Source organism: Balaenoptera acutorostrata, chromosome 11, assembly GCF_949987535.1.
Source record: "Balaenoptera acutorostrata chromosome 11, mBalAcu1.1, whole genome shotgun sequence".
NCBI lineage: Eukaryota > Metazoa > Chordata > Mammalia > Artiodactyla > Balaenopteridae > Balaenoptera > Balaenoptera acutorostrata.
Genome location: NC_080074.1, coordinates 96,647,733 through 96,663,383, shown reverse-complemented (window position 1 = coordinate 96,663,383; position 15,651 = coordinate 96,647,733). Strand labels below are relative to the sequence as shown.

Sequence of the window (15,651 nt, the reverse complement as noted above, 5' to 3'; positions counted from 1 at the left end):
GCCTGATTTTTGTCCCATTATTAGTGACTTGATTCTTTTTCCCTTGGCCTGCCTGCTCATATGATTCCTTCTTTGTCCTTGAAGTTCAGTGCCTTGACTAGGATATGTTTCAATATTGTTTATTCTGTATCAGTTTTTCTTGGGGCTCAGTGGACCCCTTATTCTGCAATTTTAGGTCTTGCTTTACTGCAGAACCTTTTTGGTATATCTTTTAAATGTCATTTTTGGTTCCATTTTCTTTTCTGTTCTCTTTTTTAGTTATGCATATATTGGATCACTTTTGTTCTTTATATCTATCCCTTTCTCTCTAGTCCTTTTAAAAGCTTTGATCTTTCCCATGGGAAGCACAGAGATAGTTAGTCCAGGCTTCAGGGCAGACTGCCTGGGTTTGAATCCTTCTACTATCACTTACTTGCTATTTAACTATGGGCCAGGTACTTAAACTTCCAAACCTCAGTTTCCTCATCTTTAAAATGGAGATAATACTGTGTCTACCTTTAAGAGTTGCTATGAAGATTTACTGAGCTAAGACAGTAAAAGGGTTTGGAAGAGAGCATAGTAAGTGCTCAGAACTGCCAGCCACTGTTGTTATTTCCATTTCATCCTGCTTGATTTTCACAGTCTATCCTTTAAGTCTCTGATGCTGTTTTTAGCCATGTCGGTTCTTTTTGCTGATCTCAGTAAGGATATCCTTTCTAAAATTGTTTTCTTTTAAATTTTATTTATTTATTTATTTATTTAGGCTCTGCCAGGTCTTAGTTGCGGCACACGAGACTTCGCTGTGGCATGCATGTGGGATAGAGTTCCCCGAACAGGGATTGAACCTGGGCCCCCTGCATTGGGAGCGCGGAGTCTTACCCACTGGACCACTAGGGAAGTCCCTAAAATTGCTTTATTTTCTTCCATCGTTTTCCTGAGCTCTCCTTGTTTACTTTTCATCTTCTCTATTGGATTGTCATTTCTTCTTAGAAATACTATATTTTTCCTATGAGCCCTTATTTCAGAGAAGACTATTTCTTGAATTTCTTGGATCCCAGGAGGAAGTATAGGTTCATTATCTCTTCCGTATCGTGGTATAATTTGTCCAGCATTTGTTCTGTAGCCGGTTTCGTTCGCTAGGTTTTGTTGTAACTTCTTTCTTAGGTATTTGTAGAACTTTGCAGTAGCTTATGGACCAAGTACTAATGATGGCTCCTTTCTGATTTCTCTTCATATTTAAATGGGTGGCTGTTTTACAGCCGGCTATTGGCTGACCCGTGGGCTGGGGCAGCTGGAGGCTGGAATCTAGTTTAGGCTGTCAGCTCAGATCCCTTTCCCATCCGTGCTCTTCCTTTGCAGATGTTTCTCTCCTGGCTGGCGTTTGTCACGGGGCCTTAGAGTGCTGACTTAGTGTTTACTTCTCTTTGCTTCTTGTGCCAGCTATCAATTTATTGCCCCTGAGCTGCACATTCAGTTTTGTTGCCTGATCTGTGAAAGTGGATCTGGACCCTTTAAATACCAAGTTTGTCCTTCCTGGGATACAGTCTCCCCATCCTAGGATACCTTTTGGATTTCTCTTCCCATATTTATATTTACTCTCCTATCACTGTCTAATAATTCTTTATATGAAACTGTCCTCTTTGAATTACTGTCTGCTTTCTGTCTCCCTGTTGGACCCACACTGTCCAAAAAATCCTCCTCTCGAGAACTGAGAGCGCTCCAGCGCTTTTTCTAACCTGCCGTGCTGCCAGCCTGCTTCTTATAAAGAGAGAAGCCTTGTGCTTTTTCTCCTTCAGTCTTAACCTCGCCTTTGACTCTGTGGTGTTGAATGGGGCTCATTGGTGCTTCTGGGACCCCAAACTTTGTCTTTCCGAGCAAGAGATTATTTGGTTTGGCTTATCCGTGGAACAAGGGAGGCAGCATAACCGATGGGTTAGGACTGTGGACTCTAATCAAATTGCCTGAGGCTGAATCCCGGCTTTTCTTGTTAATTCTGTGATCTTAGGCAACTTACCTCTATATTTTCATCTTTTTGATGAAAATGGGAATAATAATAATACCTACCTCTTAGAGTTGTTGTGGGGATTAAATGAGTTAATCCCTGTAAGTGCTTGGACCAGTGCCTGGCATAGTAGCTCTCAGTACCTTTCCAGTTGTCATCCCCATCATCACCATTATTAATTCTGTGAACTCTCCTCATTGCTGGAGACTTGAAATGTATGTCCCTATTCTCACTGTACTTCCTCAGTTGGATACACGTTTCACTGCCTTTGGCAACGGTTTTTCATAAATTCTAGTTTGGGAATGTGGCAGTTTCCCTTTTTTTTTTCTTTTTCCTATTTTTATTTCTTTTTATCCCCCCCGCCCCCTGGTTTTAGGAAGAGACAGACAGAAAGGCCTTCCTTTGCCATCATTAACTAGAAGCACATAATTTTGTTAGAGGGATCAGTTCAACAGCGGCTTTGTTTTTTAAAGAATGCTTGCAATTTATTTTTATAGATTTATTAAAGAATTTACAGATTTCTGCAGCGTGTGCAGTCGAGCTTTCTTCCTGCCTGTGATAGTATATCATATAATAAAAGTGCATTTCCTTTGAACCGTTTTGTTCGCCAGTATTTCAGTCATGATTTCACTTTGGCAAAGGTGCTGTTTTAGGCTGTGTTTGTTGCAGGGTGGAAACTGACCAGTAAGATTGACTAGCGAGACTGAATTCAGTTAAGTGTCGATGCTAACTTTTTCACTAAAAATTGTGCAATGATAGGACAGCTTGAGCGTGTGTAGAAGGTGCTTGGGAGTTTTAGCTAAATCAGTTGTGTGATGGGGCTACCAAGGAAGCTGGCCTGATCCTAGGTTACAGGAATTGAACCGTAGTGTCCTCTCTGACTAGGGGGGACACCGTTCTGCTCTCCTCTGCCCTGGTCACACTGCACCCTGGGGACTGCATTCACGTCTGGGAACCGTCCTTTAAAGAGCACAGACATGTCCCATTGTGTCCAGAGGGGAGTGACCAGGATGTGTGAGCATCTGAAACAATGCTTCTTCAAGTAATGGGTTGAAGAGGTAGAGGTACTTAACCGGGGCTGAGGAGATTGGGTGAGGGCAGTGGGGAGATAGAATGCCAACCATAATAACAGAAGCTGAAATTCACTGAGTGTGACCCTAAGGCAGCACTGGGAACCATGCATATGTTATCTATTTAATCCTCATAACAGTCATATGAGGTAGGAACGGTAATTATCCCATTTCACAAATAAGGAAATTGAGGTTACTAAAGTGAAGAAATTGAATTGAGGTCACACAGTTAATGAGAGATGGAGCCAAGATTTGACTTTAGATTGCTTACTGTAAAGACTTGAACTTGTAAATACCATATCTTATGTTTCTTATGATTGGTATCTTCAAGTACTGGTATCTTCAAGTATTGTGCGTGGGGAAGAGGGGTCCCAGAAATTGAAACTAAGACGGATAGTTGGCAAATGCCCAGAAGTAGATTCCTGAATCAGAGTAAGGCGCTGCTTTCTAGATGGGAGGGTAGTGAGTTCCCTGATAAGGCCTCCGCTGAGGTGTATGCTGAGTGACTGCCTGGTGGGCTTTGGTAAGGAGGTGCATGTTTGGAATAGGGGTGGAGGTAGATGGTGTGACCTTCAAGGTCTCTAAGAACCCTGGGATTTGGGGCTGCTGTGTATGTTTTCCTCTTTGTCAAGTGTATTCTTTTTTTTAACTTGAAATTTAAAAAATTGTGGTAAAATACACATAATAAAATTTAGCATCTTAACCATTTTTAAGTGCACGGTCTGGTTAAGAATACTCACATCGTTGTACAACCAAGCTCCAGAACTTTTTCGTCTTGCAAAGCTGAAATTCTGTACCCACTAAACAACAACCCCACCATGGACCTCTCCCTCCAGGCGCTGGAAACCACCATTCTACTTCCTGTTTCTGTGAATGTGACTGCATATAAGTCGAATCATACAGTATTTGTGTTTCGGTGACTGGCTTATTTCACGTAACATAATGACCTCAAGACTCATTGGTGTTGTATGTAGCATGTGTCAGAACTTCCTTACTTTTGAAGGCTGAATAATACTCCACCATATGCAGGCAGCACATTTAAAACATTCTGTCAGGTGTATTTTTTTTTAGCAAAAAAAAAAAAAAAAAAAACTTTAAAAAGTATTAGAGTTAATATTACAACAACCTATGGTTCTGTTTGCAAACTATTATAAATTAAGTTATCTGGGATCGTTAGGAATGATGGGCCCTAACTAATGAAACCATTTGGTTCATAGAGGAAATATAAAAATTATGGGAGGGGCTTCCCTGGTGGCGCAGTGGTTGAGAATCTGCCTGCTAATGCAGGGAACAGGGGTTCGAGCCCTGGTCTGGGAAGATCCCACATGCCCCGGAGCAACTAGGCCCGTGCACCACAATTACTGAGCCTGCGCGTCTGGAGCCTGTGCTCCGCAACAAGAGAGGCCGCGATAGTGAGAGGCCCGCGCACAGCGATGAAGAGTGGCCCCCACTTGCCACAACTAGTGAAAGCCCTCGCACAGAAACGAAGACCCAACATAGCCATAAATTAAAAATAAATAAATAAATAAAAATTAAAAAAAAAAATTATGGGAATCAGCTGCACTGACTCTGTGGCATATCCTGGAGGTACTATTTTGCATTAAATTTCTAATAATTGCTTAATTTTCTTATAATTTAATACCTTAAAAAATCAAATTCAGTATTTATTGGGCAAAATGAAGTGACATCACCAAGATCACAGTGACCAGAGGCAGAGAACATGAGAAATTCTTCCTTTTCCCCTTTTAAATACCTGGGTTGTATTTTCTTTTTTATATGTCTTCTTAACAAAGGATTTAACCATAGAGTTTACATTAGTGATAGCTTACCAGATAATTTCCAAAACCAGAAACTTTTTCTTGGTTTTTATTTGGCTATAGCCTGAGATAAAGGCATAAACTCATCTAGTCACTGGCTGCGAGGGCCAGGGGTGGCTCAGGAGGAGGTGGACTTAAGCCCCCCATAATGTCTGCCTCTTGTCACCCCTGCAAAGATATGGTCTAAGTAAAACCAGGGTGCTTGTTGTGTAAACCAGCCTCAAGACAAGTCCTCCACCTCCTTGTGCCGGCTGGATCCCACCCCTCTCAGCATGCAGGCTCAGAATAGCAATTTTCAGGTAACCACTGTTTACTGAAACATGTACTGAAAGGGCGATAGACTTGCAGGAAGGTTCTCAAAAGTAAATTTTTGGTAAGACGTCTCCAGATGACTTTCAGCATTTGACTTTCTACGTGGTTTCCATAGCGACAGCTGGGAAACCACATATATTGGCCTGTGAGGAGCAGTGTGCAGAGAACAGTTGTTCTAAAGGTTTAGTGGAGGGAATTACCTGGCGGTCCAGTGGTTAAGACTTTGCCTTCCAATGCAGGGGTGTGGATTCAATCCCTGGTCAGGGAGCTAAGATCCCACATGCCTGGGGGTCAAAAAACCGAAACATAAAACAGAAACAATATTGTAACAAATTCAATAAAGACTTTTAAAGAGGGACTTCCCTGGTGGCTCAGTGGTTGGGAGTCTGCCTGCCAATGCAGGGGGCACGGGTTGGAGCCCTGGTCCGGGAAGATCCCACATGCCTCAGAGCAGCTAAGCCTGTGTGCCACAACTACTGAGCCTGCCCTCTAGAGCCCGTGTGCCACAACTACTGAGCCCACGTGCCACAACTACTGAAGCCTGCGTGCTTAGAACCTGTTGTCCGCAACGAGAGAAGCCACCGCAACGAGAAGCCCGCGCACTGCAGTGAAGAGTAGCCCCTGCTTGCTGCAACTAGAGGAAGCCCATGCGCAACAACGAAGACCCAATGCAGCCAAAAATAAATAAAATAAATAAACTGAAAAAAAAAAGACTTTAAAAAAATGGTCCACATCAAAAAATTTTCAAAAAAAAAAAAAAAGGGACTTCCCTGGTGGCGCAGTGGTTAAGAATCTGCCTGCCAGTGCAGGGGACACGGGTTCGATCCCTGGTCTGGGAAGATCCCACATGCCGCGGAGCTACTAAGCCCGTGCACCACAACTACTGAGCCTGCGCTCTAGAGCCCGCGAGCCACAACTACTGAGCCCACGCGCTACGACTGCTGAAGACTGTGCACCTAGAGCCCGTGCTCTGCAACAAGAGAAGCCACCGCAATGAGAAGCCCCGCACTGCAACGAAGAGTAGCCACCCCTCGCCGCAACTAGAGAGAGCCCGTGCACAGCAACGAAGACCCAATGCAGCCGAAAATAAATAAATAAAGTTAAAAAAATGTTTAAAAAAAAAGTTTAGAGGAGTCGCAGGAAAGATCGGAACATCGCCAATCTAAGATAATCAAAGGAAATATGCACATTAGGTGTATGGAATGTTTCATAGAAGAGCTATGGTCTTTTTCGTTAGTGAGAGTCACACAAATTAAGAGAGGGCTTTTTAAAAAAATACAACTAAAATGTATTTGAAATTTTCCGCTTTCTCTGTTTCTTTTCCAATGTTCTTAAGCTCATGAAAGCAATAATTCTAGAGCACTGATTTTCTCTTTTTCTCCCATTTCGCTGGAATCTATTTTATAGACGGCTCCAAGGTTCAGGCTTGTCAACCTAGATTTGTTCCGTTCTGTTCTGTTCTGTGTGTTCTCCTAGGTGTTTACTGTTGCTGTGTGTTTGCCCAAGGTCCCTCCTTCCAGGTTCTCCTTGACCGTCTGGCTTTCTGTCTTTTCAGGGAAGAAGAGCCCGGACCTGGGGGAGTATGACCCCCTCACACAGGCCGACAGCGACGAGAGTGAAGATGACCTCGTGCTTAACCTGCAGCAGAAGAACGGAGGGGTCAAGAACGGGAAGAGTCCGCTGGGAGAAGCACCAGAGCCCGACTCGGATGCTGAGGTCACAGGGGCTGGGAAGCCCCATCTCTCGGAGGTCACCACAGAGGGGTACCCCTTGGAGCCCCTGGGGGGCCTGGAGCGGAAGGCGGCCTCCTCCATCGCGTCCTGCGTGCGCACATCTGTCTTTCTGCTGATGCTGGTGATCTCCATGGTCCTGGTGCTCGTGTGTGCCTTCCTGATCCCCTGTCCCCCCCGAGACCTGCACAGCACGTGGAGCCGCCACTTGGGCCCCCAGGGAGGTGAGCTTCGGGATTTTTAGCTCTCAGTCTGTAAAACCTTCACGATCGCCTGTCATTCCGGCAAGCTTCTGATTACGTTGAAAATTTCCTCCACGTCTTTACACATTAACGTGTGTGTCATCTAGCATTTCTAGGAGGTTAGGAGGTTAGGATTTGAAATGAGACAGAAAGATGGATCTGTACGGCTCCAAAAACTTGGGAGGATCGCTGCGCTGTGTGTCTCTGGGGAAGGTCTTAATTAGACGCAGGGAGGAGAGAACCCTGGTTTGCTGAGTCCTGCTGTGCAGCCGAGGCTGGATCAGGGGAGAGCAAAGCTGTGGGAAGGGCGGTTTACAGACAAAAGTGAAGCTCCCATCCTGGCCAGGCCAGAGGCCACAGCTCCCGTAGGGCCCTTGGGGTTTTGTTGATTGTAGAAGCCTGATCTAATTTGAATTTTCAAATAATTTCTTTTTCTTTTTCTTTTTTATCGAAGTATAGTTGATTTACAATGTTGTGTTAGTTTCTGGTGTGCAGCAAAGTGATTCAGTTTTGTACACATCTTCTCTTTCATATTCTTTTCCACTATGGAAAAGATTTATTACAGGATATTGAATATAGGTCCCTGTGCTAGACAGTAGGACCTTGTTGTTTATCAAATAATTTCTTTTCAAGGAAAAGAGAGTTGCTTCCTTGCTGCAACTTTTCTTTCTTGCTCCTAATGGTTGGGATGGTGCTACCCAAGTAATTTTGGCTATTTTGTCTCATTTTGGAGCAGGTTTCTTTATTTTTTATTGTTATTATTATTTTTTTTATTGAATGAAAGAGTCTTTAAATTTTACCGTGCTTTCCAATTTTCAAAAGTTTCACACACACGATTTCCTGTAAACCCCTTTTTTTTAATCCCCTACCCCTACATTGCCCCTCCTCCTTCCCTCTCCCCCCTGGTAACCACTAGTTTGTTCTCTGTATCTGTGAGCCTGCTTCTTTTTGTTATATTCAGTAGTATGTTGTATTTTTGAGATTCCACATATAAGTGATATACAGTATTTGTCTTTCTCTGTCTGAGTTAGTTCACTTAGCATAACACCCTACAAATCCATCCATGTTGCTGCAAATGGCAAAATTTCTTTCTTTTTTTATGGCTGAGTAATATTCCACTGTATATATGTACTGTATCGTCTTTATCCATTCATCTGTTGATGGACTTTTAGGTTGTGGAGCAGGTTTCTTTAAAACAGCTTGCTCTGGGTCAAGACTGGGGATCCCACCTAACTGTCAGTACCGAATGGTCCTGTCCCTCGAAAACTGCACCAGGCTGAAGGGGCTCAGAACACACCAGCCCAACATGGCACTTTGGTGTATTGACTATTCTGAGTTAAAGGCATTTGACCAATAGCAGGTGCAGGAGGGCCACTCTGACCTTTGATTCTTCCTGAAAGCAGGAGATGAAACTCCCAGGTGAAAGATGCCCTCCCTATTCCAGGAGGAAAGAACACTCTTATCACCAGAGACAGGGGGTTGAGGCAGAGAGACATTTGTACAAACAGACCTTGTTAGAATAACTCTCATCTTCCTGTAGTTCCCGCATATATTTTAGTTACTTTTCCAGTCGCCACTCTTTGTGCAATGCGGGATATAAACACTCTGGCCTAGCCACGTCTTTGGGTCTTCATTTTAACTGTGGAGACTCCCATGCACATGCACAATTTCCTGTTCATCTGTCTTATGTCAGTCTCAGCTAGAAACCTTAAGAAGTCAGAGGAAAAATTTTCCCTTCCCTACAGTATGCCCACACCCCTGCATCATCTTGATCTAGAAGCATTTTCTCTCTGACCCTTCTCTGATCCCAGCTGAATTAGCTTCTGATGAGTTCTGTATTCTCATCTTTACTTTCTCTTAAGGCGAAACTGGGTGGATATGTCTTACGATATGTTCCTACACATAGAATGTCTCTCCCTCTCTTCCTTCCTTTTTTGTTTTTTCTAAGTTAGCTCTTGTAATATTTATATGCAGTGTAAAGACTAGTAACGAATTCTTGGTGTATCCACCACCGAGTTTAAGAAATAGGACCTTGTAAAGATCTTTGCAATTCCCCATGTGTCACTCCTCACCGTATCCCCCTCTCCCCGCCAGAGGGTCCTCCTCTCCTGAGTTTTGTGTCGTTATTCCTTTACTTGTGTTTAAAGTTTTACCACATAGATATGCATCTCTAAATGATATGTTCTTTAATTTTGCCTGTTTTTGAATTTCATATAAATATTGATATAATCATGTAGTTGTCTGTGACTTGCTTTTTTGTTCAGCATATTTAAAGAATATGTTTGAGGTTTATCCGTATCAATGTACTGTCACTGGAGTTTATTTTCACCACTAATTTTCCATGGTATGAATGTCCTATGCTTTATCGATCCACTTTACTGTCGATGAGCATTTAGGTGACTTCTGTTTTTTAAAAAAATAAGTAATGCCACTAAGAAGATTCTTGGGCATGTTTCCTGTTGGAGTGTGTAAGGATTTTTCTAGGGCATAAACCTGGGGGTGAAATGGCTGGGTTACAGGGTATGTGCATGTCCAGCGCTAGGAGTTTCTGTTAAATTATTTTCCGTAGTGGTTGTACCAGTTTACACTTCCACTAGCCGTGTGTGAGTTCTCTCTGAATTTGGCAAGCATCCTCTGACTCCACTCTGTTTGGAGGTGTGTGGGGGGGAATGACACTACCTACCTTGTCACTGCCGGGTGGAGATGGAGGTCCAGGCTCCCGTCAGGCCTCTGCTGACACCAGGGCTGGGCGGCTGCCCCATTAATGCTCGGTGGGGATAGAACCGTAGGCTTCCCTCGTGTATGGAGGCCTGAGTGCTGCTAGGTGGGGATGGGAGTCCAGCCTCCCCACCCGGCCTTCTCTGACCTGATGCTGGTGGGGTGAGGGGGACCTTGTTACAGCCCGGCAAGGGTTTCCTCTTGGCCTTTGCTATGGGGCTGGCTGGGACCACAGTTTTATCTGTGGTGTTTGGTTGGGGTAGAACAGTTCTTGAGGAGAACTTTTCTGGCTTGCTAGGCTGTGCCTTTCCTGTCCTTTGGCTGGGGACCAGCTCTTCTGGGGCCTTCTGTGTGTCCCTGTTGGCATTTCTGGGTTGCCAGCTTCTGCAGCACCCTGTCTGGGATATGAGGCCAAAGAAAACCCAGGGAAGCCACCAGCTTGTCCTTCCTTGGGTCTCGCCGTCCCCAGCCGGTCTGCCTTCTCTCCGCCTTCCAGTCTTCTCCTGTTTGTTTTATGTTTAACGCCCAGGGATTCTAGCTGTCCTTGGCGAGAGGCACGGGCACAGCTGGGTCTGTGTATCTTATCTAGGACCCAGAAGTCTGCCTGGTTTTTATGGAGCATTCCCTTTCCAGCCTGGAGCAGGGAGCTGGTCTGTGCAACTTGCTGAGGACCCTGTGTTTCTCACGTGTCCATCAGGTGGGGACCTGTCTCCGCTGGACCTGGCGGACGTGAACGGGGACGGCCTGCGTGACGTGCTCCTCTCCTTCGTGACATCAGGGAACGGGAGCACCGCTGGTAAGAGGGTGCCTTTGGAGGCCTCGGCGGGAGAGGCCGGTTGAGTGGAGGGTGTGAGCTAAGGGGACGCGCTGGGGCTGCCTCCTGCGCGGGCTGCAGTGAGGAGAAAGCCCTCGGGGATCCGGCCCACACGACGGGCCTCGTCGGGGGGCTCCTGCATGTATATAACGCCTGGTTCAGGGAATCACAGAGCACGAGAGCTGGAGGGCGCCCCGGTCCAGGAACCAACCTGAGACCCAGGGAGGAGATTCCGTGGCCACGCGCCTGCCCTGAACAGCACCAGCACCCAGGCTGCTTGAGTTTTCTCCGAGTCGGTTCTCCCTGGCCTCTTAGATGGTGATAAACACAGACTCTATCTACCTTCCCCTCCCTGGCGGAAAGCTTTTGCTCACGTTCTAACATATCTTTATACACATACCTCTTGGCTGGGTGTTCTCCTTTGACCCCGTCTGTTTGCTCTTCCGTCTCTGCTCTCCATCCTGCTCTCCGCGGGACGGGAGGCTGACCCGTACGCGTTGCGTCAGGTCCCAGGCCTGCAGACTTCCACTGGGTTTGGCCAATGGGGAGCACAGGCCAGAAGCTGGAGGAGAGGAAGAGAGTGACCGGAGGGTATTTATTCCCCTGGCTCCCCTCTGCCCGGGCCACCTCAGGCTGGCCACATCCTTGATCAGAGGTCACAGCCTCTCTCAAGGTGGTCCTCTTACAGGACTTTCTTTTTCTGGATTCTAGGAAACTCTTCCTCCCCCTGTCTCTTTGGGCCTGGGCGTGGCCACAGTTCTGAGGGGCTGTACTATCTCTTGTGGTTTCCCTGCACCTCGACCACATCTTTGTAAACAGTCTCTTTATTAAACCTCCACAACTTACCCTAATTGAGTGAGCTGGGGTTTTTTGGGACCCCAGCTGATACATGTCAACTGCAAAAAAAACAAAAAAAAAAGTTGCATTTTCATTATAGGTACACAGGGGCTTTTGGTTTGTCCTGCAGCCTCCATTTAAGTGGATTAGAACTGAAGTCTGTAAACTGATACAGGAACTCTGGTTTGAGCTGAGGATGCCCTACCAATTGTTTTTTAACCATTCAGGCCTTGGAATAAACATTTAGGTGTGTTATAGAGAATTCTAGGCTGCATGCCTCTCTGATGTTATTAGAAATACCTTTCTGGGGCTTGTGCAATATGCAGAAGCAATTTGGGCATAGATTTGTTTATGGGAAGAAGCTCCAGCTTAGAAATTGACTTTTATATGATTCAACCTTAATTATGTTTTTTTTCTGCCTATGACTCATTAGCCTTTGAAGTAAAAATTTCCCCCATCTACTTTTAGAGATTTTTTTCAGTCATTTGGTATTTTACATGGTTTGCTACATATCAGGACTCATGATGGCAAGGCCATGAGTTTGGACACAATATGGACCAGCCTGATTTGGTTATAGATTATAAAAATAATAGTAGCGCTAACACACACATGGTACTTTGTATGTGCTATGCACTGTTGTAAGTACATAACATATTATGAACGAATTTATCCCTCAGTGTACCTATAATGTGGACTAATATTATTATCCCCGTTTGCAGTTGGGGAAACTGAGGGATAGTGAGGTTAAGGAACTTGGTCAGTCTCACAGCTGGTAGTGGCAGAGCTGGGATCCAAATGGTATAGCCGGGAGACTCTGGAGTTCCTGCCCTTGACCCTTACGTCAAACTGCTGTGCCCAAAACCCCAGCCAGTGGGTTCAAAGATCTGTGCCACTAAACATGAGGGGGATTGTGTTTCTTATTTGTTTGTTCATTTGTTCATTCATCCAACAACCTGCTGCGCACCTCACATAGAGCTGCACTGCTTCTTTTGAGCTAAACGAGAGGAGTGTGGTCTCTGCCTCAAGGAGTCGTGGTGCGGAGGGAAAGGGCTGACGCATCACCACCGGGAAGAAGACGAGTCACGCAATTGATGTGGAGTCGATAGGGTCATGAAGGAGGAAGGAGAGCACAGTCTATTAATCAGAACATCCCTGGGAAGTCCGGGGGGTAACATACATGGCTGAGATTTGTCATGTAAACCGCTGCTTCTGGCAACAAGGTCTGAAAGGGCGAGCCAGTTTGTCACTTGTTTTTGGGTTGTATGTTTAATTAGCAGTTCTGAGGAATAGGTACAGTGACGCTCTAAAGCCTACATGTCCTTATCCTTATTAGCTGTTGGCTAGAAGTGAAAAGTGGAAGTGTGTGAGGTGGGCCGTATCCCTATCCTGAAAGTGAATGTGAAACTGGCAAGAGAGAAAGTTATTATTCTGATGGGTTAATTGAGTGCCATAAAGGATTGTTAAAGAGCTGAGCTGCTCGAATCCTTTGCCAGCTAGGTAGTGGGTTTGCCCAAGTATTCTTTCTTGGCTGGGGCCAGATCAGCTGATTCCCTGGAACTCTAGACCAGGAGGACCGCCTGATCTTTGCTAAGTATAATCTTCAGGGTTTTTTGTTTGTTTGTTTCACTTTTTGGCCGTGCCACTCGGCTTGTGGGATCTTAATTCCCCGACTAGGGATCGAACCCGTGCCCGCTGCATTGGAAGTGTGGAGTCATAACCGCTGGACCGCCAGGGAAGTCCCCAGGTTTATTTAATTTAATTTAATTTATTTATTTATTTTAACATCTTTATTGGCACATAATTGCTTTACAATGGTGTGTTAGTTTCTGCAAAGTGAATCAGTTATACGTATACATATGTTCCCATATCTCGTCCCTCTTGCGTCTCCCTCCCTCCCACCCTCCCTATCCCACCCCCCCATCCCACCCCTCTAGGTGGTCACAAAGCATCGAGCTGATCTCCCTGTGCTATATGGCTGCTTCCCACTAGCTATCTATTTTACGTTTGGTAGTGTATATATGTCCATGCCACTCTCTCACTTTGTCCCAGCTTACCCTTCCCCCTCCCCATATCCTCAAGTCCATTCTGTGGTAGGTCTGTGTCTTTATTCCCGTCTTGCCCTTAGGTTCTTCATGACCTTTTTTATTCCCCAGGTTTATTTTTTAAAGAGATTGTTTTCTGCTCTCAGGGAGCATTTGCTAGCGATGATTAGAATTCAGGTACTTTGCTTCCTGCTCTATACATATTCTAGATCAGTGTCAATTTTCTGAGCCTCGCTGTGCCTCCCATTTTTTTTTTTTGTTTGTTTCCAATCACTCCTTTTCCATATTCTTGATTTTGCTCCTTTTATTCAGAAAGCACTTGGCTGCTAGATATGCTTGGCGCTTTGCAAAGCACTGAGGATGCAGAAATGAACGTGACAGGCTTTAGCCTTAAGGATATCCCTGTTTAGTGAGGGCTAAGATGACAGACACGTCAACAATTGTGTTGGGAGAGTAGAGGTGCACACGGGTTGCCTGGAGGATGTTGTCTTAACATGAGAGATGTGTTGAACAGATGTGACAGGTACTCTGTTTGCAGACTTTGTTGCCAGAAATACAGGAGGGAGCTGAGCACACAGGTCTGAGTTGCTGCCTTACCTCTATTTCCTTTTGGTTTTCTAGCCCCCCGCTCATCTCTCCCTCTTATCTCCTCTGCCTCCTGCCCTTTCTTGTCTCTTGTGTGCTTTTAGGTGTCTCAAGGCCACCTGCTGTCCTCGTGTGCCTTTCGGGGATGAATGGCAGTACGCTCTGGTCTAATCCCCTCCCCGAGGAGGCCCGAGATATTACCTGTCTGGATCTAATGCCAGGGAGAGTGGCCGAAACCATCTGCCTTGTGACGGGGACACACAAGATGCTCAGCGCATTCAACGCGACATCAGGTAAACATCACTGACTGCGGGGGCTTCGCTGGTGGCACGGTGGTTGAGAATTTGCCTGCCAATGTAGGGGACACAGGTTCGAGCCCCGATCCGGGAAGATCCCACATGCCGCGGAGCAACTAAGCCCGTGAGCCACAACTACTGAGCCTGCGCTCTAGAGCCCCCGAGCCACAGCTACTGAGCCCGTGTGCCACAACTACTGAGTCCGCGTGCTGCAGCTACTGAGGCCCGCGTGTCTAGAGCCCGTGCTCCGCAACAAGAGAAGCCACTGCAATGAGAAGCCTGCGCACCGCAATGAAGAGTAGCAAAAAAAAAAAAAAAAAAAGAGTAGCCCCCGCTTGCCGCAACTAGAGAAAAGCCCGCGTGCAGCAACAAAGACCCAACACAGCCAAAGATAAATGAATTAAAAAAAAAAAAAAAAAAAAAGATCACTGACCATGAGAGATCCCTGTTCCTGGGAGGCCTAATCTCAGGTTAGAACAGTCTGGTAGGGAAGGGACCGTTGCACTCTCCCATGGTGGGAGGTCTGATTTCCTGCTCCGCAAGGTGGATATTAAGGGAAATAAGGAGAAAGGGTTTGAGCAGAGTGAGTAATAGATCCATGGTTCAACCTGTTTGGTGATAGGATGGGGATAAACTCAGTCATCCAAACAGAACCTATCCCAAGGCTTTCAGTTTCTAAGTAATCTCCCTTCTCTGTTCTTTGTATAGAAGACCATGGAGCTTTTTCTCTTTGTATTCAGTATTTGACATACAAGTGTTCACATGTAAACTTGGGCATTAACCACTGAAAAATATGCCAGTGAAGAAACTAAGGTTTGTGGAGGCATGCTGATTTGGCCTCTTTTATCTTTTTATCACATTCAGACATATGTGACAAAAGGAATGGAAGAGAATCAAATATAATGAAGGCTCGTTACAGAGTCTTATACTTCCAGTATGCTCGTTAACCTTCGACTTGAGTGAAGCTGAGTAAAATAGCCTCCTTCCTAGTTGTAAAGGTTGGAGTTTGGGAGTGGGGTTCTTCTGAGTGAAAAAAATTTGCGTGTGAGTTAACTCTAGCAATGAATTCATCTTGAAAACCTTTTATGATTTCTCTACTTGTATGAACACATGGTAGAAGGAGCGAGTTGGGCTTCTGTTTGGCTGCCCCTGGATGGTTCCTTCAGAGTTGGAATCATCTCTAACAGATCAATTCCTCCATCCCAGA

General features: G+C 45.4%; 1 protein-coding gene across 1 annotated transcript in view; it reads left to right on the top strand.

Annotated features, from left to right (window-relative positions):
- FAM234B (family with sequence similarity 234 member B) overlaps window positions 1-15,651 on the top strand; it is a 37,130-nt gene that overhangs the window by 4,290 nt on the left and 17,189 nt on the right. The window contains exons 2-4 of the mRNA XM_007196046.3: window positions 6,736-7,134; window positions 10,568-10,666; window positions 14,253-14,441. Of these exons, the coding sequence (XP_007196108.2) occupies window positions 6,736-7,134; window positions 10,568-10,666; window positions 14,253-14,441 (687 nt within the window). The remainder of the gene's footprint in view (window positions 1-6,735; window positions 7,135-10,567; window positions 10,667-14,252; window positions 14,442-15,651) is intronic.